General features: G+C 35.4%; 1 protein-coding gene across 1 annotated transcript in view; it reads left to right on the top strand.

The window, feature by feature from the left end:
* Positions 1 to 23,093, top strand: part of Enthd1 (ENTH domain containing 1) — a 113,005-nt gene that overhangs the window by 2,267 nt on the left and 87,645 nt on the right. The window contains exon 2 of the mRNA XM_026405979.2: positions 21,898 to 22,140. Within this exon, the coding sequence (XP_026261764.1) occupies positions 21,898 to 22,140 (243 nt within the window). The remainder of the gene's footprint in view (positions 1 to 21,897; positions 22,141 to 23,093) is intronic.

Raw genomic sequence — 23,093 nt, forward strand, 5'->3', positions numbered from 1 at the left:
GTAACCTTTAAGCAATAACTCTCCAATCCCATTCTACCAAGCCTCTAATTTACTTTCTGTCCCTAAATTTGCCTCTAGGTACCTCATACAACTAGAATTATACAGTATTTGTTCGTTTTCATATGGTTTATTTCACTTACCAAAATGTCCTCAAAGCTCATTGATGTCGAGGATGTAATGGAATTTTATTCCTTTTGTGGTTGGATAATATTCTATTGTATGTATGTGCCACATTTTAAAACCATGTTCATCTATCGACAAACTCTTGGGTTGTTTCTACTTTTTAGCTATTGTGAATAGTGCCTCAGTGAACACTGGAGTTCAGGTGTAAAAGTTCAAGTCCCTGCTTTCAGTTCTTTTGGGTATATAGTTTAGTAGTGAAATTGCTGGATCATGTGTAATTCAGTGTTTAGCTTTTTGAGGAACAGCTCTCTTTCTATAGTGGCTGTACTATTTAACATTCCTATCAATAACATAAGAGGGCTCCAATTTTTCTATATCCTTGTAAACACTTAACCATTTAAAAATTATCATTCTAGTTATTCTGTTGGGTGTGAAATATTTCACTGTGGTTTTGATTTAAATTTCCTTAAAGAATAATGATGTTGGGGATATTTTCATATCCTTGCTGGCAGTTTATATGTTGTCTTTGGAAATGTCTATTCAAATCTTTTGCTTATTTTAAACAGGTTGTTCTTTTATTAGAGTCTTGAAATTTCTTTATATATTCTAGATACAATATTGTTATTAGGTGATTCCCAAGTATCTTCTGCCATTCTGTAGGTTGGTTTTTTTTTTTTTCACTTTCTTGATATGTCGTCTTGCACAAAAGTTTTAAATTTCAACGATGTCCAATTTTTCTTTGGTTGCTTCTACCTTAGGTATCATCAATAAGAAATCATTGTCAAGTCCAGGGTTATGGAGAGTTATACCTATATTTTCCTTAAGAGTTCTATAGTTTTAATTCTTTCATTTAGTTCTTGAATTCCTTTTCAATTAATTTTCTGGATGATATGAGGTAGAGAGCCAATTTTATTCTTTTGCATGTATTGGTATAACTATTTAGTTATATTGGCATCCTTGTGAAAATTAGCCAGTCATAGATGTTGGGGTTTGTTTCTATTTATCTATCTATCTATCTATCTATTTATTTATTTTTGTTATTTTTTAAATTTATTTTTTATTGGTTGTTCAAAACTTTACATAGTTCTTGATATATCATATTTCACACTTTGATTCAAGTGGGTTATAAACTCCCATTTTTACCCCGTATACAGATTGCAGAATCACATCAGTTACACTTCTATTGATTTACATATTGACATACTCATGTCTGTTGTATTCTGCTGCCTTTCCTATCCTCTACTATCCCCCCTCTCCTCCCCTCCCCTCCCCTCTTCTCTCTCTACCCCCTCTACTGTAATTCATTTCTCCCCCTTGTATTATTTTTCCCTTTCCCCTCACTTCCTCTTGTATGTAATTTTGTATAACCCTGAGGGTCTCCCTCCACTTCCATGCAATTTCCCTTCTCTCTCCCTTTCCCTCCCACCTCTCATCCCTGTTTAATGTTAGTCTTCTTCTCATGCTCTTCTTCCCTACTCTGTTCTTAATTACTCTCCTTATATCAAAGAAGACATTTGGCATTTGTTTTTTAGGGATTGGCTAGCTTCACTTAGCATAATCTGCTCTAATCCCATCCATTCCCCTCCAAATTCTATGATTTTGTCATTTTTTAATGCAGAGTAATACTCCATTGTGTATAAATGCCACATTTTTTTTATCCATTCGTCTATTGAAGGGCATCTAGGTTGCTTCCACAGTCTTGCTATTGTGAATTGTGCTGCTATGAACATCGATGTAGCAGTGTCCCTGTAGCATGCTCTTTTTAGGTCTTTAGGGAATAGACCCAGAAGGGGAATAGCTGGGTCAAATGGTGGTTCCATTCCCAGCTTTCCAAGAAATCTCCATACTGCTTTCCAAATTGGCTGCACCAATTTGCAGTCCCACCAACAATGTACAAGTGGGGTTTGTTTCTATACCTTTAAATTGTTTCACTGATCTGTATGTCGGTTCTTATGCCAGTACTTCACTGTTGTAATTACTGTAGATTTTTTAAGTTTTGAAATCAAGCATAGGAGTCCTTCAACTTTCTTCTTTTTCAATATTGTTTTGTTTATTCTGAGTCCTTTGCATTACCTTATGAAGTTTAGCATCAGCCCATTAGTTTCTCTTAAAAAAAAATCAAAAGACAGCTGGAATTTTGATTGGGATTGCATTGGATCTTCTTCTGTAGATCCAATTTGGGAAATGTAGCCATCTTAATATGAATTTCTCCAATCCATGAACACAGTATGTCTTTCTTTTTATTTAGGCCTTCTTTTATTTCTTTAAATAGTGCTGTGTAGTTTTTAGTGTATGAATCTTATCCTTTCTTTTGTTATTTCTAAGTATTTGATTCTTTTTTGATGCTATCATAAATGGAATTATTTTCCTAGTTTCAGTTTTAGATTGTTCATTGCTAGATTGCTAGTATATAGAAGTATGCTGATATGCCAACCTTTTTTTTTTTTTAGCTGTAAATGGACACACAGTATCTTTATTTTTAAATTTTTTTTAATGTGGTGCTAGGGATCAAATCCAGTGCCTCATGTGTGCTAGTCAAGTGTTTCTACTACTGAGTCACAACCCCAGCCTATGATCTATCAAAACTTTTGTAGGTTGATCTTATATCCTGTTTGCTGAACTAGTTTGTTAGTTGTAATAGGTGTTTTGTTTTTTTTTTGGTAGATTCCTTAGGATTTACTATATACAAAATCTTGTGATGTACAACAGACTTTTACTTCTTCCTTTCCAAACTGGATGCCTCCCATTTCTTTTTCTTGCCTAATTGTCTTGACTAAGAATGGTGTGATTGTAGACATTCCTGACTTGTTTCTGCTTTTAGGAAGAAAGCTTGCAATTATTAAATATAATGTTAGCTGTAGGTTTATTATAAATGTTCTTTATCGGGTTGAGGAAGTTTTCTTCTGTTCTTGGTTGAGTTTTTTTTTTTTAATCATGAAAGCATGTTCACTTTTGTCAAATGCTTCTTCTGCATCTATTGAGATGATCATGTTTTTTAAAAATTCCCTTAATTCTATGAATATGGCATATCACATTGATTTATTTTGCATGTGAACCAACCTTGCATTCCTAGCATAAATCACAGTTGGTCATATGTATATTCTATTTTTAATTGTTTATTTTAGGTCTGTTTGAGGCTTAATGATGAAATAGGAAAAATCTTTAAGAGTTTTGATTGTGTGTACTGTTTCATCCTGAAAAAGGCATCAACTTTCATGAGGATTAAGTTTATTTTAAAAAAAGACCCATTCTCTTTGTAATATATAGAGTAGCTATTTTATCACTGTACTAAGAGCTCTGATGATTTTTATAGAGTAGAAGAGAAGCTAGCCCCTGCAAAAAGAGCTTATGAGCTGTTTTGAGAGATAAAATAGATAAACTTATAATACAAAGACAAATGTATTTATGCATTTATACCTTTTATGTGTACAGAGTATGGTACAATTGGATATGTTTAAATCCAAATAAAGGTCTTTCAGATTCTGTAACATTTGAGCTTAGGACCAAAAAAATAGTAAGCTGAAATACAGTATGCTGGACTTTGTGAACACTCCTGACGATTGGTTAGTACCAAGTCAGAAAGAAAAATGTCAACAGAAGCATAGTATGTTTTTTTGTTGATTATGCAGTAGACTTTACATTCTGATCTGTGGATTTGTCTAGTGTTTAACTGATACCTCACTGTCTTGACTATTGTAACTATATTATGTCTTGAAGTTGAATAGTGTCAGTCTTTGTTCTTCTTCAGTTTTATATTGGCTATTCTGTGTCCTTTGCCTTTCCATATATGCTTTAGAATCATTGTCCATGTGCACAAAATAATTGCTGGAATTTTGACTGGAAATGCATTGAATCTATAAAGCAAGTTGGGAAGACATTTTGATTATATTGAGTCTTTTCCATGAACATAGAATCTCTTCATTTGTTTAGTTTTTCTTTGATTTCTATTGGTGGTGATATACTTTCTTTTATTTTTTTTTCCTTTTTTGTGTAGCTCTATGTTGATGACTGCATTTTTGAAGAAGTAATGACTTATTCCAATCTACAGACTGGTTTTGTTTGGTCGGGCCATCTGATTTGGTCCAAGGGCAGGCTTGCTGCTGGAATTTTTGGGTAGGTTGGCCTGGTATGTGGGTTAGCAGGTGGGCAAGTCTGGAACCTGGATCCTCAGGTTTGGACCTGTCTCTCTCCTAAGCTCTTGTGAATGTATTTTTGTGTGTGGATAATTGTTTGACTTGTTTTGTGGGGGAACAGCACTGGAAAGTCCTGTCCCACCATCTTGCTGATCCTGCTCTCTTAGTTCTTTCATTTTATTCAGCAAAAATTTTGTAGTTTTTTTCAGATAGACTGTACATATTGTTGGGTTTATACCTAAGCTATTAATTTTTTGAATGTTAATATTACTGCTATTGTGTTTTTAATTTCAAATTCCAGATATTCATTGCTGGCATACAGGAAAGTGATTGACTTTTCTTTGGTTTTAATCTGTGTGCTACAACCCTGCTATATTCATTTTTTTGCTCCAGGATATTTTAGTTGTTGTTTTTGATTCTTTTAAATTTGCTACATAGTCTTGTCCTCTCTATCTCCTGATATTGTCATGTGACTTTCCTTCTTTTGATGATTTGATGGTAACATCTATTGAACTAGACTTGCATATCTGAAGTAAATCCTATTCAGTAATGGTATATAATTCTTTTTATGTATTTTGGGGTTTGGTTTGCTAATATTTTTGTTGAGGATTTTCTTTTTATTTATGAGAGAGATTGGTAGTTTTCTTTCAGTGTTTTTGTAGTAGGGTGATACTGGTTTCATAAGAATGAGTTAGGAAATATTCCATTTCTATCTTCTGAAAGATTGAAGAGAATTCTAAATTTCGTCTTTAAATGTTTGGTAGCATTCACCAGTAAATCCATCTGAGCTAAGTGCTTTTATTTTAGGAGGTAATTAATTATTGATTCTAATTCTTTAATAAGTGTAGACCTATTCATATCATCTTATTTCTTCTTGTGTGAGTTTTAACTCATAGTATTTTTCAAGTAATTGGTCCATTTCATCTAGGTTATCAAATTTATAAGCACAGTGTTATCCATATTATTCCTTTATTGGGCATTTAATTGTCCTTTAATGCTGTATATTGTTGACTCCCCTTTCATTTCTTATATTAGAAATTAGTATCTTCTTTCTTTCTTAGCCTGACTTACTGCTTTTATTGTTTTCTTAAATGAACCAACTTTTGGTTTCATTGGTTTTTCTCTTTGGGTTTCCTGTTTTCAGTGTCACTGATTTCTGCTCTAATTTTTTAACTTGTTTTTTTTAATGCATTAATTAGTGCATTATGATTATTCATAACAGTAGGGTTTATTTTGACATGATTTATTATTTATTTTCTTATGCTTGCTTTTGTTTAAATTAGTCCTTTTTCTAGTTTCCTAAGGTAGAAGTTTAGATGATTCATTTTATATTTTTATCTTTTCTAACATGTGTATTCACATGCTGTAAACTTTCTTCCCAGCACTGCTTTTGCTACATTCCACAATTGATAAATTTTCTTTATTTTCATTTCAAAGTATTATAAAATTTGTCTTGAGATTTTTAAAAACTCATGTATCATTTAGAAATGTGTTGCTTAATCTCCAAATATTTTTGGATTTTTAAATTATCTTTCTGTTATTGATATCCAGTTTAATTCTATTGTGGTCTGAAAGCAGACATTGTATTTTCTATTCTTTGTTAAGGCATTTTTTTTATGACTCAGAATGTGGTCTATCAGGGTGAATGTTCCACTTAAGTTTGAGAAGGATGTGTAATCTACTATTGAATGAAGTAGTCTATAAGTACCTGAATACCCAGTTGATTGATGATGAATCTAACTATGTCTTCACTGATTTTTCTGCCTTTTGGATTTGTGCTTTTCTGATAGAGAGGTATTAAAGTCTCCAACTATAATAGTGTATTCATCTGTTTCTCTTTATTTTCATCAGTTTTTGCCTGTGGATTTTGATATTCTCTTGTTAGGTATATTAAGGATTGCTATGTCTTCTTGGAGAATTGCCCACTTGATTATTATTTAATGCTTCTCTTTGTTCCTGATAACTTTCCTTGGTCTGATGTCTATTGTGTCTAAAATTAATGTAACTATTCCTACTTTATTTTGATTAGTTTTCATGTGGTATAACTTTATCCATTTACTTTTAATCTGTGTGTATCTTTATATTAAAATGGGTTTCCTTTTTTTTACTTATTTAATTAATTGATTATTATTTATTTATTTTTGTAGTGCTGAGGATCAAACTCAGAGCTTCACACATGCAAATGCTCTAGCTGTATGCGGTACCCCTAGCCCCTTATGTTTGTTTTCAATGAATGTGGGTACTTTATTGTAATTCTTTTTAAAATTTTTTAAATTTTGATTTGTTATATATGACAGCAGGATGCATTACAATTCATATTACACATGTAGAGCACAATTTTTCATATCTTAAATGGGTAGACATGATATAGTTGGGTCTCATTTCTTGATCCACTGGGACCATCTAGACACAGCCAGCAAATCTGGACCAGTTTCTTTTATCTTAGGGTAGCACCCAGCAATTTTAGCTCAGCCTCATGAGAATAGGTACCATATTACCACAGAGGGTTCAGGCTCCATTGATATTCCTGAATCTTACTGACATTCTAAGGTAGTATAACATTCTCTCTAGTATGGTCACAGTGTCTATGAACCTCTGTAATGGCCCATTTATGACCATGTTTTTATTTCTTTGTGTTATGGTTTGGATATGAGGTGTTCCCCAAAAGCTCATGTGTGAGACAATGCAGAAATGTTCAGAAGTGAAATGATTTTATATATATATAGAGAGAGTGTGAAAGCTATAACATAATCAGTGGATTGATCTATTTGATGGATTGATAATTTGAATGGATTAATGAGGTGGTAACTGTAGGCAGGTAGGGTGTCATTGTAGGAAGTAGGTCACAAGGTACATGCCCTTGGGGATTATATTATCCCTGGCTCCTTACACTTAAACTCTTTCTGCTTTCCTGGATGTCAGTAACTGAACAGCTTTCCTCTGCCACTCCCTTCTGCCATGACATTCTGCCTCACCTTTGGCCTAGAGCTATGGAGTTGGCTGACCATGGACTGAACCTCTGAAACTGTGAGCCAAAATAAACTTAATTCTGTACATTGTTTTTGTCAGGTCTTTTGGTCACAGTGATGAAAAGCTGACTAACATACTTTACAAATCGGAATTTCTCAGGGGCAAGAACAGTGTCCCTAGTACTTGGTTTTGTCTGGTATCAATTTGATTAATGGATGATTAATTCCTTGATATTTTTATACCTTTAGCAAATTTATAGCTTGACTTTTTTAGAAAGATAAAAATATAAATTTATAATTGACTAATAAAATTTCCATCTCTTTGCTATTTTAAAAACTTTAATGTTAATACACCTACTGATATATAATTTACATATGATGAATTTTGATAAGTGTAACCATCACCATATCAAGATAAAGAATATTTCCAATCATGCGGTTAAGTTTTTTATTACCCTCTCCTGTCAATCCTCCACTCTTTCCAGAGGCAACTGCTTTTCTGATTTCTTTAACCATATAAATTAGTTTACATTTGTTTTTGAAATTTATGTAAATGGAAGCATGCAGTATGCATTCTTTAGTTTCTGGCTTCTTTCTTTCAAATACTGTTTTTGAGATTCATCCAAAGCATTTCTTAAATGGTTTTACCATTTTACACTCCTGCCATCAGGGTATGAGAATTTGTTTTTCACATCTTTGCCAACACTTGATAATGTTATTTTTTTTTTATTTTAGCCATTTTGATGGAGATATGATGTTTCCATTTGGTCTTAATTTGAATTTCCTTGAAAGATTGTTGAGCCTCTTTTCATATGATTTTTGACTATATGGCTTGTCAAGTATTTTGCCTATTTTTTCTTTTTATTTCTTGCCACTTTATTATTGATTTGTGGGAAGTCTTTATTCATTCTGCAGATGAATTTTGTCAGATAGATGGGTTATCAGTGTTTTATCCAAGTCTGCAGATTGTCTTTTTAGTTGTTTATTGTGGTCTTTTTTATGAGTGGATGTTTGTAATTTTGGATGTGAAAGTTATTTGGCTGCAATCTGTTGTTACCCCATTGATTGCCAGGATTTATTCAACTCATCTGCTGACAAGGTGGGTGTCTCCTTCTTCCTCATCTTTTCCTGTGTGTTCCTCCTGTTCAACCAAGATGGGTGCTTGGTTGAAGAGGATGACTTTCTCTAGAAGAGAACTGATTTCAGTTGACTGCAACTCCCTTATTAGAACTCCAGACAGGCTTTGCAAGGTCCATTGTAGGAGGATAAAGGGTTAAAAATAGTTTGTAGTTTTGATGCAGTCTAATTTATTTCTTCTTTTATTGTTAATGCCTTTTGTGCCTATCCAAAGGAAGATATTTTTCTGTTTTCTTCTAGGAATTGTTTGGTTTTTAATTTATCTAGAATTAAGTTTTTGTGACTATTGTAATATAGAAATAGAGTTCATTTTTTCCATATGGTATCCAGTTGTTTGAGCATTATTAGATTTTAATAAAAGAGTAGTGTCATTTGTAAGATCTCACTGGATCCTTAAAACAATCTTAGGAAAAAGAAGGGTATAGTATTTTCCCTTATCTGTGGTTTCATTTTCTGTAATTTTAGTTAACCTGTGGTCAACTTTGAAAATACTGGGTAGAAAATTTCAGAAATAAATAATTTGTAAAATTCGAAATAACTTTTATTGCAGTATATTGTTATGCTTATCCTGTTTTTATTATTAGTGCTGTTACTGTGCCTCATTTATAAATTACATTACTTATTAGCTACTGCTGTTAATATTTCACTAATTTATGAATTTAATTCAATCGGTAACATATAGTATTAAACATAGCACTATAGAATTGGTACTATCCATGGTTTCAGCACTTGGGGTGTTGGAACATATCCCCTTCATCTAAGGGTGTCTGCCAAATTATAGGAGGAGGCAGAGCTCAGGGAGATTAAGTTATTTAGTTAAGGTTACACTATTCCATAATGACTGAACACAATTAGAAAAATATCCTGATACTATTTAGTTGTATTCTATTATTATACTAAACAGCCTCTTGTAATTGAGTCTTAAAAAATATCCTAACAAAGTTTCACTGAACTACTAGAATGAACTTAATTAAAATTGTCTGAAAAATACGCAATGAAATGTGAAAGCCTTTTCATACCCTCAATTATTTATCTGCACAAATAAGGAATTCTCTTAAAACTAATTCAGGTTCTAGGAAACGTGTGCATTATAGGTTTATGTCCTGTTTTAGTCTTAATTAGATAAGTCATGAAATTGCAGTTAATTTCACTTAAATAGGCCATTTTATTTATATATATGCACATATATAATTAATGTGGGGACACATTTTAAAAAGACAAATTTGCAATGATATTAAAAGTTATATTATGGCTGGGGCTGTAGCTCAGTGGCAGAGTATTTTCCTAGCACATGTGAGGCACTGGGTTCAATCCTCAGCACCGCATAATAAAAATAAATAAATAAAATAAAGGCATTCTGTCTATATTACAACTACAAAAAATAAAAATTAAAAAGAAATTATGTTAAGCTGTTTTACTAAAAGTAGCATGTGTTGGCAACATTACTGCCATGTTGGCTTTCAGTGTCATCGCCAGTCACCTGATTTAGAAAATTAGGTACTTCGTATTTGTATTCATGACTGGTTTATTTATATGCTGCTTGTCTTGTGGCCTCCAAAACTCAGGGATTGGCCCATATCAATTATGGTTCTATTTATTCACTTAAGTGAATATCTTGGACTAATAGCTAAGCCTTTTAAAGCCGTTGTTAAGAGCTATAAATTAAATGGTAAAAGGCAAATACTATGGAAGGCATGATATTTATTTATATTCATGTTAGGTTAAAACTATTAAAATCTATTGGGAAATTGAGTTCAGGTTCTCATAGGAGAAAAGAAATCACTAGATATTTGGTTCCTGAAAATTTTTAGACAAAGAGGAACCATGGGTGGGAAGGAGGAAAATGAATGACTGAGATTTTCTTTTTCAAGGCAAATGTAATACATAGACAAAACCTAGATATCTAGCAAGAAGTTGAAGAAAGAGAAAATATTTTAAAATGTAAAAATAAGTTACTTCAGATGTTGATTAGCCATGTCAAGGCTAAGGTAAAATAGTTAATATTTGAGGGTTTCACTGCTTTTACAGAAGGGACTGGATTTGGAGAAGTATGAAAGTTCCTAGTCAGTACGATGCAGCAGCTACGCACCGAAGGAAGGAATCTAACTTCAAAGTGGATCAGATTTAATTTTTTTCTACTGCTAGTCAAAATTTTCTCATCAGAGAATCCACCTTATATATGGTGATAGTTTAATAAATATAATGTAGCTCATTGGTGTTGGGATGATTCACACAAGGCCTCTGAGTTCATTTATAGCTTAAGTGAGCAAATGTAATTTCCTATAACAAATACATTTGATGAACGAATAGTTTCTTTTAACAAACATATGTTATAGGTTTTGAGTTATCATAAGCCTGTGGTTATATTATTGTATATTTAAACAAAAATATTTTTACTTAAAATAGCTGAATATTTTAGATAGTTTTGTGTTCCCATAAAAAAAAAAAAGGTTTGGACTGATAATCATCATAGCAAGAAGCAAAGCATGAATTTATTTAAACCTAAAAGTGACCTTCACCCAACTGGCTAGGCTCCCCATGATAATCTTTGTTTATTGCATTCAAACAGATGACAGAATACAGTAAATGAAAAAAGGGAGAATAACCAGTTTAGCATTTCCAGTGCTGTGTCAACAGAATTATTCTCTTAAGGTTCTTGTTAAATAAAGGAACTTTTAATTATGTACTAAGCCCTGCCAAAGAAATTAAGGTCTATATATAGTCCAACATTAATTTCTCAGTTTTACAGAGTCAATCTCTGCTTTCTAACTTGACCTTATGACTTTGGGAACATTCCTTCATACCCTAAACTTACTATTTATTCTCTTTCATAAAATGGACTTAATAATTAACCGTGAGGGAGGTTGTGAGGATTAGAAACATGTCTGAGAGTTAGGCACATAACAAGTCCTCAGTCAAGGTTAGCTAATACTATTAGTCCTTGATTCTTTTATTATTATTTTCTGGAATATATATTAATGCTGAAATAAAGCTCAGTCCAAGTATTCTCTAGGAAGTTCTGTTTTGCTGTCTTCAGAGGTAAGCAGGCTCTCCCTTGCCATCCCTAGCACCTTGTCCACATGTCCATTGTAGTCCTTATCACAGTGCCATTATGATCATTGATTGACATGCTGTCTCCTGCACTGGACAGAGTGGAGAACTAAGATTTCTATATTTTTTACTTGGAAGTGTTGAATAAGTGTGTCTTGATTGAATGACTGATGGGCTGACAGAATGGCAAGTGTGCTGTTGTAGGCTCAAGGAAAGGATTAGTAGCTTTAAAGGTTTTCTCCTTATCTTAAATATTCTTCTGTTCTTTCTACAATGTTTCCAGGTATATATTTATTTTTATCTATTTTGGAGATCATTTTTGATGTGACGATTCATGTCATTTCTGTAAGATTCTCAGTATTCTTTTGTCTCTGAATATTTCTTTTTTGCTATTATGTTAATTTTCTTCTCTAAAAACCTTGCAAACTTCCTTTATGACTGTTAATTAATCTTTTTAATCTTGCTGCCTGCCTCTCTGTATTGTATTTTGGAAGAATTTAGTATTGTCCTATAGTTACCTATTTTCTCTTTACCTGTTTGAACTAGAATTTATCTTAAACATTGAAGGTATTTTTTGCTTTTTGGATTTTTAAAATCTCAATGATTATAGTTTTTATATATAGGATTTTGAATATGTTCTTTTCATATCTACTTGTTCTTATTTCTTCCAATTGTTGTTTTGTTTCATAATTTCATATTCCTTATTGTAGATATAGTCCAACATTAATTTCTCTTGATAATTTATTTAACAATTTTTTTGTACTGGGGGTTTAACTTAGGGGCACTCAACCACTGAGCCACATCCCCAGCCCTATTTTGTATTTTTATTTAGAGACAGGTCTCACTGAGTTTCTTAGCACCTAACTTTTGCTGAGGCTGGCTTGGAACTCTCAGTCGTCCCGCCTCAGCCTCCTAAGTCATTGGGATTATAGGTGTGTGCCACAACACCTGGCTCTTTTTTAACAATCTGTGTGATCTCTAGGCTCCCATTCCTAATCCTCAGAAGGTCCAGATTACTCTGCTGTACAGGTGCTGGATGAGCTATAGGAAGAAGGATGGGTACCCAGAAAGCCAGCAAATGGCTTAATAGACTCACACCCAGGATCTTTTATATTAGTTCAGATGAAACACATAACCAACCCAGAGCTGGAGCCAAAGCAGAAGTGGTTCACTATGATAACTGGAGAACTGAGGACCTGGTGAGATTGAGGACACTGATCTGCAGGGAAACAAGGTGTTGAGAATCTACTTGGACACTACAAGTTCACAAGGTAGAGACTCTGCAGCCGAGCCAAACCCAGCCAAGAGGCAGTGCACCTTGCTTCACATACAAATTAACCAAATTCAAACTTCGATGATAGTTTAATACAAAGAACAGAAGAGAAAAAAAAAATCTTCAACACTAATAATCAGGCCCCAAATAGGGATGGCTAGCGTAGGGCCCCAGATTCTACTCATAGACATCTACTCCTACAGCAAAAACAGAATTAGCACAAAGGCTGAGGACACCATACCTACAACAAGCCTTAGTGTGGATTATTCCCTTGCCTATTAGAATATACAGTTGTTAGTGAAGAAGAGCAATCATAGATTGTGTACCCCACACACTCTGCTGTATACAACACAATGGCCAACTCTATGAGAGGTGGGTCCTACTCTTTTGAGACCTAGAGGGCATCTGGACTCCAAAAGCTCTGACACAACATAACACTGTATCAAAATACACTAATCATCAAAGAATTAGCAGAGAAACTATACTACAGAACCCATTTGGAAATATATTGAAACATTCACAACAACCTGATATCCTAGAAGACTTTGGCAAGAGAAAGCTGTGCCCTAAAACGGCCTGTGTGTAGGAGAAGATTCATTCCAGTGGATGCATAAAAGCTAACACAGGAATACAAGAATTATGAAAAAAACAAGGTAACATGACACTTCCTAAACTTCATAATTCACTAGAAACTGACTCCACATGTAAAGAAATTCAAAAAAAGGAGACATAGAGACAAGGTACAGGGTCAGGGAAGGTGGCAGGGTGGCTCTTTGTCCAAGCTGCCACGTTTATTTATAAGAATAGGTTACATTGGGTCATTAGTACCATAATCACATTATTGTTTAGAGTATCAGTAAGGTTACTTATTCTGCAGTTACATTTCATAGTTACAATATGCAATGTTAGGAGCTTTGTGCAGTTCTCAAGAAGGTCCATTGTCTGAAGTTACTGTTAGGTGGGCAGCTCCAGGAGCTCCAGAGCTTGGTGAAACATTGTAGTTATCAAGCAAGCAAGTTCCTTTATTCCCAGGAGTTATGTGCCTAAGATTAAGGTCGAAGCTGTTAAGACTCTAGCATGGAGGGCATTACCATATCGACCGGGCATCCTCTGCCTTTGCACAGAAACTTTCCCAGGCTCCAAGCAGGCTACAGCCATGAAGTCATCAGGGACCCCAATCCTGAACACAAAACCCCTACATCTACATATATTGATATAGAAGGAAATATCAGATAAGAATCCAAAAGAGTGGTTATGAAAATGTTTAATGAATTCCAGAAGAACAGAGAAAAACAACTGAAAGAATTAAGGAAGTCAGAATAGGGTGGATGAGAAATTCAAGAAGGAGATAAAAACATTAAAAAAAAAAAGAAAAGTCTTGGAAATGAAAGACAACAAATCAAGTAAAATGTTAAGTTGAAAGTTTCTCTAATAGTAGGGCAGACTGAAGACAGAATTCCAGAGCTGGAAGAAAAAGTGGTTGTGGTTGGCCTTGAATGTTCAGGCAGTATTAAAGAAAATAAGTAACCATGACCAGAATATACAACAACTCTGAAACAACATTAGGAAACCAAATTTAAGAATCATTGGAGTCGCAGAGAGTGGTGAGATGCAAGCTAATGGCATGGATAACCTCTTCAGGGAAATAATAATAAACATTTTCAAACCTTTAGAATGAGATGGACATCCATATTAAAGAATCATTCAGAACCCCAACAAATAGATAAGATCAGAAAAGAATCTCTCCATGACACATTATAATTAAAATGCATAACATATACAGAACAAGGATAGAATTTGAAAAGCCTCAAAAGAAAAACATCAAGTTACATTTAGAGGCAAGCCAATAAGAATAGTACAAACTCTAAAATCCAGGAGAGCTTAGAATTTTTGATTTTAAGACCTGAAAGTCAAAATTACTATATCCAGCAAAACTACCCTTCACAATCAAAGAAGAAGAAGAAAAATAAACCTTCTAAAACAAGCAGAAACTAAAAGAATTCATGACTACTAAACTGGCACTACAGAAAATACTTAATTTCTCCTGTGTGTAGTGATACACAGAAGAAATTTAAAAAACAAACTCCAGAGCTTACAAGTGGACAAACCTCACTTGAAAAGTAGCTAGGCAGATGAGTAACAGAAACAAATTAAACACTAGAAATAATTCAAAAGTGGCAAGAATTAATAAACATCTCTCTGTAATTGCACTGAATGTGAATGGTCTCAACTCATCAATTAAAAGACATAGGCTATATCCCTATAATCTGATTTTGGATCTTTTGGATATATAGCAAGGAGTGGGATAGCTGGATCATATGGTAGTTCCCTTCCTAGTTTTTTGATAATACTGCTTTTCTATGGGAATATAGTCATATCAAGTGCAATTCACAGTAGCCAAGTTATGGAGACAGTCCAGAGGCCCATCAATGGATAAATAGATAAAGAAAATATGGTACGGGGCTGGGCCTGTGGCTGAGAGTGGAAAGTTCTTCCTGCAGCCACCCGTGCTCACTTTTCCCTTTATGTTGGTTTTCCAGTTCCCCCTACCCAGTTCCCTCTACCTTCAGTGCAGGCCTTATAAAATTGGCTTAGGGCTTAGGCCCTGCAATATAATTTGTGTGAGGCACTGGGTTTGATCCTCAGCACCACATAAAAATAAAATAAAAAGTATTGTGTCCACCTACAACTAAAAAATAACATTAAAAAAATATGGTGTAATATGTGTGTGTGTGTGTGTGTGTGTGTGTGTGAAAATACACACAGTGTAATAAAATACACACAGTGGTATTTTATTTAGCCATAAGGAAGAATGAATTTATGTCATTTGCAGGAAAATGGATGGAATTTGGGAACATTGTTAAGGGAAATAAGTCAAGCTCAGAAAGTTAAGGGTTGTATACTTTTTCTCATATGCGGAAGCTAGAGAGGAAAAAAGGAAGGTGTGTTGTGGGGAAGTGCCGCAGTCTGGCTGGGCACAATTCAGGAGCCACTTGTCAAAAGAAACTAACTTTATTTTTAGAACTACACATGCCAAACAAAACACCTCCTCAGGAAAAAAACCCCAGAGCCCAACTGCCACCACTGGCTTCCCACAAGCCTCTCACCCCCACCCCAGCCTCTCCACCTCCCACAATCCTCCTGCTCTTGAGGCCGATTGGCTGGATTGCATGGGCGGAGCCAAAGAGGTCCCCCAATGATCAGCTCCGTGGTCTGAAAGGGCAGGGAAACAGCCCAGTGAGCATCACCGCAGAGGAGCCAATCAGCTAGATGTTGCTGGGGCCGCTGTGAGCCAATCATCAGCCGGCAGCTGGAAGTTTGCTGGGGCCCCTTTGGCTGTGGCTCTCAACAGGGAAGGATCTCATGAAAATTGAAGACAGATCAGTAAAGAAGAGGAAAGGGACTAGGGGGAGGGAGAGAGGGTGGGGAAGGGAAATACTGGGGAATAATATTGGTCAAATTATATTGTTACATTGTGTACATTATGAATGTGTAATGATGAGACCCACCATTATGTATAATTATAATGTAACAAAAAATATGAAAAAACCCAATAAAATTAAGTCTTTGTTAGAGGATTTCAAAATCTTATAGAATATTGATTCTAGAGAAGGTCCTGTAGAGTTATTTCTTCCATTTGCAGTGAATTTGTTTTAATTGCTGATTTTATTGACTGTCTTTCTTAGCATTAGATTTTTAAAAAATACATTTTGGAGTTATAGTTTCAAGCTTATTTTGAGGGGGAGGTTCTTCCTGCCAGCCACCCGTGCTCACTTTTTCCTTTATGTTGGTTTTCCAATTCCCCCTACCCAGTTCCCTTTACCCTTCAGTGCAGGCCTAATAAAGTTGGCTTAGGGCTTAGGCCCTGCAGTAAAACTAGGGTGTCACAGCCCATGGACTGAGAAAGCAGGTAGTTTGGTTTAGTTCCAGGTCTGAAGGCTGTTGTGAGTTTCCTGCTTTTAGCCACATAGCTACATATGAGTTAATAGCCCAGGAAGCAGATAGAGGCTTTTTTCCTCCTTTCTCTCTTTTTCTCAGCACAGAACCCTTCTAGCATCAGTGAAGGAAACCATCTCTGGTTCCCTAACATCTGAGAAACTAAACTTCTGGCTGCCACATCAAGAGCCCAGCAGCCCTGTGGCTTCAGCAGTGTTTGCTGCTTTCTTGTTTCCCTTGTATTTCAGCTTCGTGGAGGTTGTTATCTTGTTTTTGAGATTCATCATGTCTATTATTGCTGTGTGTTTGAAGCAGAGTAGAACTGTACTTTGAGGTATGAATTTACCAGGCCAACTTGACTATAGGCTTTTTAAAAAAATTAATTTGAAAATAATTTGATCATATATTTTAGATGCTCCTCCCCTTCCTCCTACTCCCAGGTCTTCTGCCTGGAGAGATATTGTGGAGGGTAGAAAAGAGGGAGACTAAAGATAGATAAATTGGAGACCATAGGTAACAAATGACAGGGTCTGAACTAAGAAGAGAATGACTTTAGAATGTATTTAGAGGATGTAATTGATAGACTTGGTTAATTGAATTAGGGGCTATATATGTTCATATTTTTAGCTTAGAATGGGGGTATAATTCACTGAGAAAGGAATATGGAAAGAAAAGTAGATTTTGGTGGGACAGTGGGTCAGGAATAGAGACAGGAATATTAAGATGTTTTATAAGTGCTGTTTGAAGACTAATATCTGTTTTTCCTAAAGATCTTACAGTATGTGTCTTTACTAGTGCTGCATGTCAGTGCTCATGACCTTTAAATTTATCAAATTTCCAAATCTCTTTACATGATGTTCAGTTGTAAACTTATATAGATTCCTCCTCAGTATTTGGAAATATTTCCTCAGGATGTTTTCTGTCATGTACTTTTCTTTAATGTCTCTTAAACAGGTATAGTTCTGGCCTTCATAAATGTTATAGTCTAATGGAGGGAAAAGACATTTATCAAATGCACAATTACAGACTACAAGTACTACTATAAGACAATCAAGTATGAGGTGACCAAGTCTGAGACCCAGCTTAGTGTGCAGGGTGGGTGGGTGGTATGCTGGCTGTCAGGGGAATATTTTCCTGAAGAGTGACCTTGGAGCTGTGACTAGTGCCTGCACTCTCTGCTCTTTTGCCCTTGCATGGCTGGCTTTTCCCTACTGTTCAAGACTCAGCTATGTTATCTTCTCAGTATGACTTTTCATGATTGCATCCCAAATTAGTATTTAGCACATCACCTTTCTTTACTTTTTAAAGAACATTTTTATTTTAAATTACCTAATTTATGCTTATTAGATATTTCAGCCATCTAGAATATAAGTACCACAAGTATAGGGACTTTTTCTTCTCTTTTTCTTACTTGTGCCCTGAATGCTTAGAAGATTTCCTGAACTTTCTTGAACTTAAGTTCTCAGGAGAATGATTAAATGATTGCATAAATGAAGGTCCTTGGAGACTGAGCTCTTACATAGTTGCCCTAGTAGTTTGTATTTACTTGTCTTTAATGTGGTGTTTGGAAGGACTCTTAAAGTCGGCTTTCTGCTTGATCTCTATTCTATCCTGTTGACCTGACCCTTGACACACAGTGTTCTGATGGGGATTGCCATAGTGATGGGCATGTGACTGTTTCAATCAGGGTCATTCTTCTAGGTACTTCATATTGAAAGGAAGAAAGAGGGACACTTAGGTTGCAGAGTGTGTGATGTGAATCTGGAGCCATTGGTGACTGTATCCACATTCCAGTAGAGAAGGCCAATCTGCAAGAGGAGAAAATGAAGCCATGACACAGACAGGAGTAGAAATGGGAGAGGGAAAGAGAGTCCTGGTAATTTTCTGGTCTCTGCTTCATTTGTGCTTGAGACTTAATCACAACCCCTGGTTTTTCCATGACTTTTGCCTTACCCAGTTCAAATTGAATTTCTGTCACTTAGAGCCAAAAGATTCCTAATTAAAACAATATACAACTTTATTTTCACTTTAAATTGTACCTCAACTAACCTTTTCATCTTGTGCATTTTAGATAATATGGTTAAGTATTGATCTGTTGCATAGTTTCTTATTTCAGAAACACATGTTTTCTGCCTCCCTTCCCCCTTTTATTTCTTTTAATGCAAAGAAGTTGCTTCCTGAATTTATTCTGCTTCCAATACTATTTTGTTTTAGTACTATGTACTCTTTCCTTTATTTTCAGAATTATATTGGTCGGAAGTGAATAGATGCCATCTTATTATTACTATTGTTTATTTAACTATGGAAGCAGTTTTACTGGGTACTTCTTAGATTTTCAACTTTGATGCTTTAAAACAGCCATTATTGAGTACTGAGCATCTCTAGGGTGACAGAGCAGCAGCCACAGTAGTGGCAGAACTTGGTAAGATGCTCACTCAGGTGATTTATTCCCTATTTCTGGTAAGCTGCTCTAGCCCAGGCTTCCTGGTGCTGCTGCCTGCTACCTTAGGAAGAAGCCCTGGTCTTCCATGGGGAGTCTACACCCCTGTAGCTGCTTTTCTGCTTGGTATATCCCTCCTTGTCCATTAGAACTGTTGATCTGCCCTCAACCCTACCAGTCCTTTACAAATAGCATATTCTACTTGTTCCATAATTTCTAGTTTCTAGTTAGAGGTTTTTCAAGAAATTATGTTAGATCAAACAACTGTATTAGACAGCTAAATTATAAATTGGTCATCAGTATTTTTCATCAATCTGGTTTCATTTATACTCTATCAAGGAGAAAATTGGGGACTTTTTGGTAATTTGTTTCTTTCTTTGGGTCATTGATTTAGTAAATACTTATTGAGCATATGCTCTGTGGCTTCCACTCTCCAGATACTGTTACTAGTTTCTAGAATGAGACTTCCGTGCCTTCCTGGAGCTTATATTTTAGATGAGGAAACAAGAAGTGAACAAATAAATATGCAGTACTAGGCAGTAAAAAGTGCCAGGGTGAAAAAGCAGGGTGAAGGAATAGAGAGGGATGGGTAGGGCCATTTCAGAGAGAGTAGACAGAAGTGGCTGTGAGGAGATGGAGGTTTAAGTAGAGACCTGAGTGAATCAAGGATCCAGCCATGCAAAGAGTTCATGGCAGAAGCAGCAGCAACACAGGGCTGTAGGAGCTGAAGACAGTAGTTGCAGGATAAGGCACCAGGGTGGCTGAATTAGGGGGACGGACTGGGGAAGGGGAAGGAGACAAGCTCCAAAAGTTAAGAATGTGAAAATAAAATAAATAAATTAATTAATTAATTAAAAATACAAAAATTATACCTTCAAAAAATGTGAAAATATATTTTCATGCCTCCAAAATCAAATTGTCAATATCCAAGGGAAGATAGTGTCTGACACATTGTACCCAGTGGATAAAATTCATGAAAGCAGACCCTAGAGTAGGATGCTCCTATCTTTCTTGTCTTTCATGTGATACTGGGTGGTAACCCAAAAACGTGGAATTTTTTTGTTAGGAACTATAAATTAATCATAGGAAATTAAGGATGTTTAGAATGCTAGGGTTGAAGCAGTTAAAAAAGAAGTTTGGAAGGAAGAAATGACTATGAAGTGATATTAGATAAAGTAATCTTGGGAAAGATGACAATATGAACAAAGGTTTCTGACACTGTCCTTATTAATCCTTAATGAAACCTCTGGCAGTTAGAGAACATCTTTGGCCTCCATTATCTAAATATATCCTGGATTTGACTATTTCTCACCACTTCCACTGCTAGTAAATTATAGCTGGAAATGTTAATACTTTCATTCATCACACATGGAGCCCAAAGTGAACATTAGTGGATTTTTAGGGGCTTTTCAGAAGGCATGAGATGTTTCTGTGAGTTGGTCCTGAGATGTGGAGAGGTGAGTGATTTCTTTTATTATTTCTCATGGAGAGGGTTAAGAATGACACCTATACCTCATATTTGAACGATTCATAGATGATGGTGTACTTTTGTATCTGTGAAGCAGATTGAACGCATATGTTTGTACTGCCTTTTTGGTAGATTCAGGGCTAGACAGGCCACCTGACTGGCTCACACTCACTGGTTAAGGGAAGAACCATTGCTAGAATTCAGGTCTTTAATTGTGCTCTGTCAATTTTAATAACACCACATTGTTTCATAGAATATTATATCAAAGAAAAGCCAGTTTCACTTCTTTTCTTGTCCCATCCCTATTATTCCTTTCTAAGGAAAGGATATTAGCAGTGTTGTCATTACCCAGTCTGCCTGCCTGCCTGTGTCTACACATCCATCTGTCCTAGTCTGTTTGTTTGTACTGCTATAACCAGTTGCAGACTGAATAATTTATAAAGCACAGAAATAAGAGGCTGCGGTTGTGGCTCAGTAGTAGAGAGCTTGCCTCACACGTGTGAGGCACTGGGTTCCATCCTTAGCACTACATAAAAATAAATAAATAAAATAAAGGTATTATGTCCTTCTACAACTAAAAATATTTTTAAAAAAGCACAGAAATTAATTCTCTCACAGTCATGGAGGCTGGAAGGGCCAGGGTTGAGGCACCAGTAGGATTAGTTCTGGTTAGGGCTGCTCTCTGCTTCCAAGACACTGCTTTGGTTCTGCAACCCCCACAGGGGAGGGGCCCTGTGTCTTTATGTGGGGGAAGGCAGAGGTAAGCAAGAGACTACTTGCCTGAAGTCTCTTTTATAAGGGCTTTGATGCCAGTCGTGAGGGAGGAGCCATCATGGCCTAATCACATCTCAGAGGTGTTACCCCCTAATACTATCTCATTGGCAACACTGGAATTTTGGAGGGGACACATTCAAACCATTGCAAAGTGTGTATTTCTCTATCTACAGCTGTCTTCCATGTCCCTACACAGTGGGTTGTTCCCCCTGCTCATTACAATGTATATGACTTCAGTCTTTAGCCGTATGTTGTCATACATCTAGGTCAGTACATCTAGACCTAATTAATGCCTTTCCTTTGTATGCCTATATTGTTCGATTTATTGCAGAGTATTTGTGGTTTTTAAAAAGAAAATTCAATATTTAATATGATGAAGGTAATGCCAATGTATGATATAATTCATCATAGATTAATAATTTATTTATTTCTTAAAATATATGAAAAGAAGTATAGTGACAGTTTTTATTTGCTACAGGTTTTACCACTTTTGGTCACATTTTTATTTTTCCTTAATTTTCTTAAGAATAAAAATGAATTATATCATTAACCAGTATTTTCTTTTCTAAGCAAATTCAATGTTTTTTTTTCAGGTTATCATATCCGTGAAAAGTCTAAGCAAGTCATAACATTGCTAATGGATGAACAGATGCTGTTTAAAGAGAGGGAAGTGGCATGTCAGACTAGACGACGCACTTCCTACTCCATGACATTTCCTAAAAGATTACCTAGTACAGGTAACTCACCAACAGCATGTGCATCTGCCCCCACACCAGAAATTCCTGCTTCAGAGAAGAAGCACCAGCTTCTTAAGGTGGCAAGACTACGTAGTAAAAGTGCGTATAATGAATGCTGGTTTATTTATTTATTTTTTTTTTAAAGAGAGAGTGAGAGGGGGGGGGGAGAGAGAGAGAGAGAGAGAGAGAGAGAGAGAGAGAGAGAGAGAGAGAGAATTTTTAATATTTATTTTTTAGTTCTCGGCGGACACAACATCTTTGTTGGTATGTGGTGCTGAGGATCGAACCCGGGCCGCACGCATGCCAGGCGAGCGCGCTACCGCTGAGCCACATCTCCAGCCCATGAATGCTGGTTTAAAATGCAAAAGATATCATCTAAGAACAGTTTAAAATATAAAATATTTTAGTACTAAATTATTATTATTATTATTATTATTATTATTAATTGGTATGTGCAGTTGAACCCAGAGGCACTTAACCACTGAGCCATATCCCCAGCCCTTTTTTGTATTTTATTTAGAAACAGGGTCTTGCTGAGTTGCTTAGTGCCTCATTTTGCTGAGACTGGCTTTGAACCCGTGATCCTCCTGCCTCAGCCTTCCAAATTGCTGGGATTACAGGCATGCACCACCATGCTTGGGGCAAATTATTAATACTATATTAGTACTAATATTATGATATCAGACTTCATACTATAGAGAACAAAGATGAAGAATGTGTAATAGAATATTTCATGACTTCAGATTGCTTTTATCTTAGAGTCAAATAAAATGTTTTTGAGCTTAAATAACATTAACTAGTGACTATTCTATTTGACATCATGAGTCAATTTTAATTTATTTGATTCATAACTGGAATGTGAAAGAGTACTGTTTTCTAAGATCTGTGTCTTGGCATATGTACACAACACCATCTGATCCTATACATCAAGAAACTGACATTTCCTAAAGTATACCTCACAACTCTAAAAATAATCCAAACATTCTTCCAGGGTAATACTTTGGACCTTTCATTTTGCCTTAAACTTCAAATCTAGACTATTGAACTTTTTT

The sequence above is a fragment of the Urocitellus parryii genome, chromosome 5 (genome assembly GCF_045843805.1).
Source record: "Urocitellus parryii isolate mUroPar1 chromosome 5, mUroPar1.hap1, whole genome shotgun sequence".
NCBI classification, from domain to species: domain Eukaryota; kingdom Metazoa; phylum Chordata; class Mammalia; order Rodentia; family Sciuridae; genus Urocitellus; species Urocitellus parryii.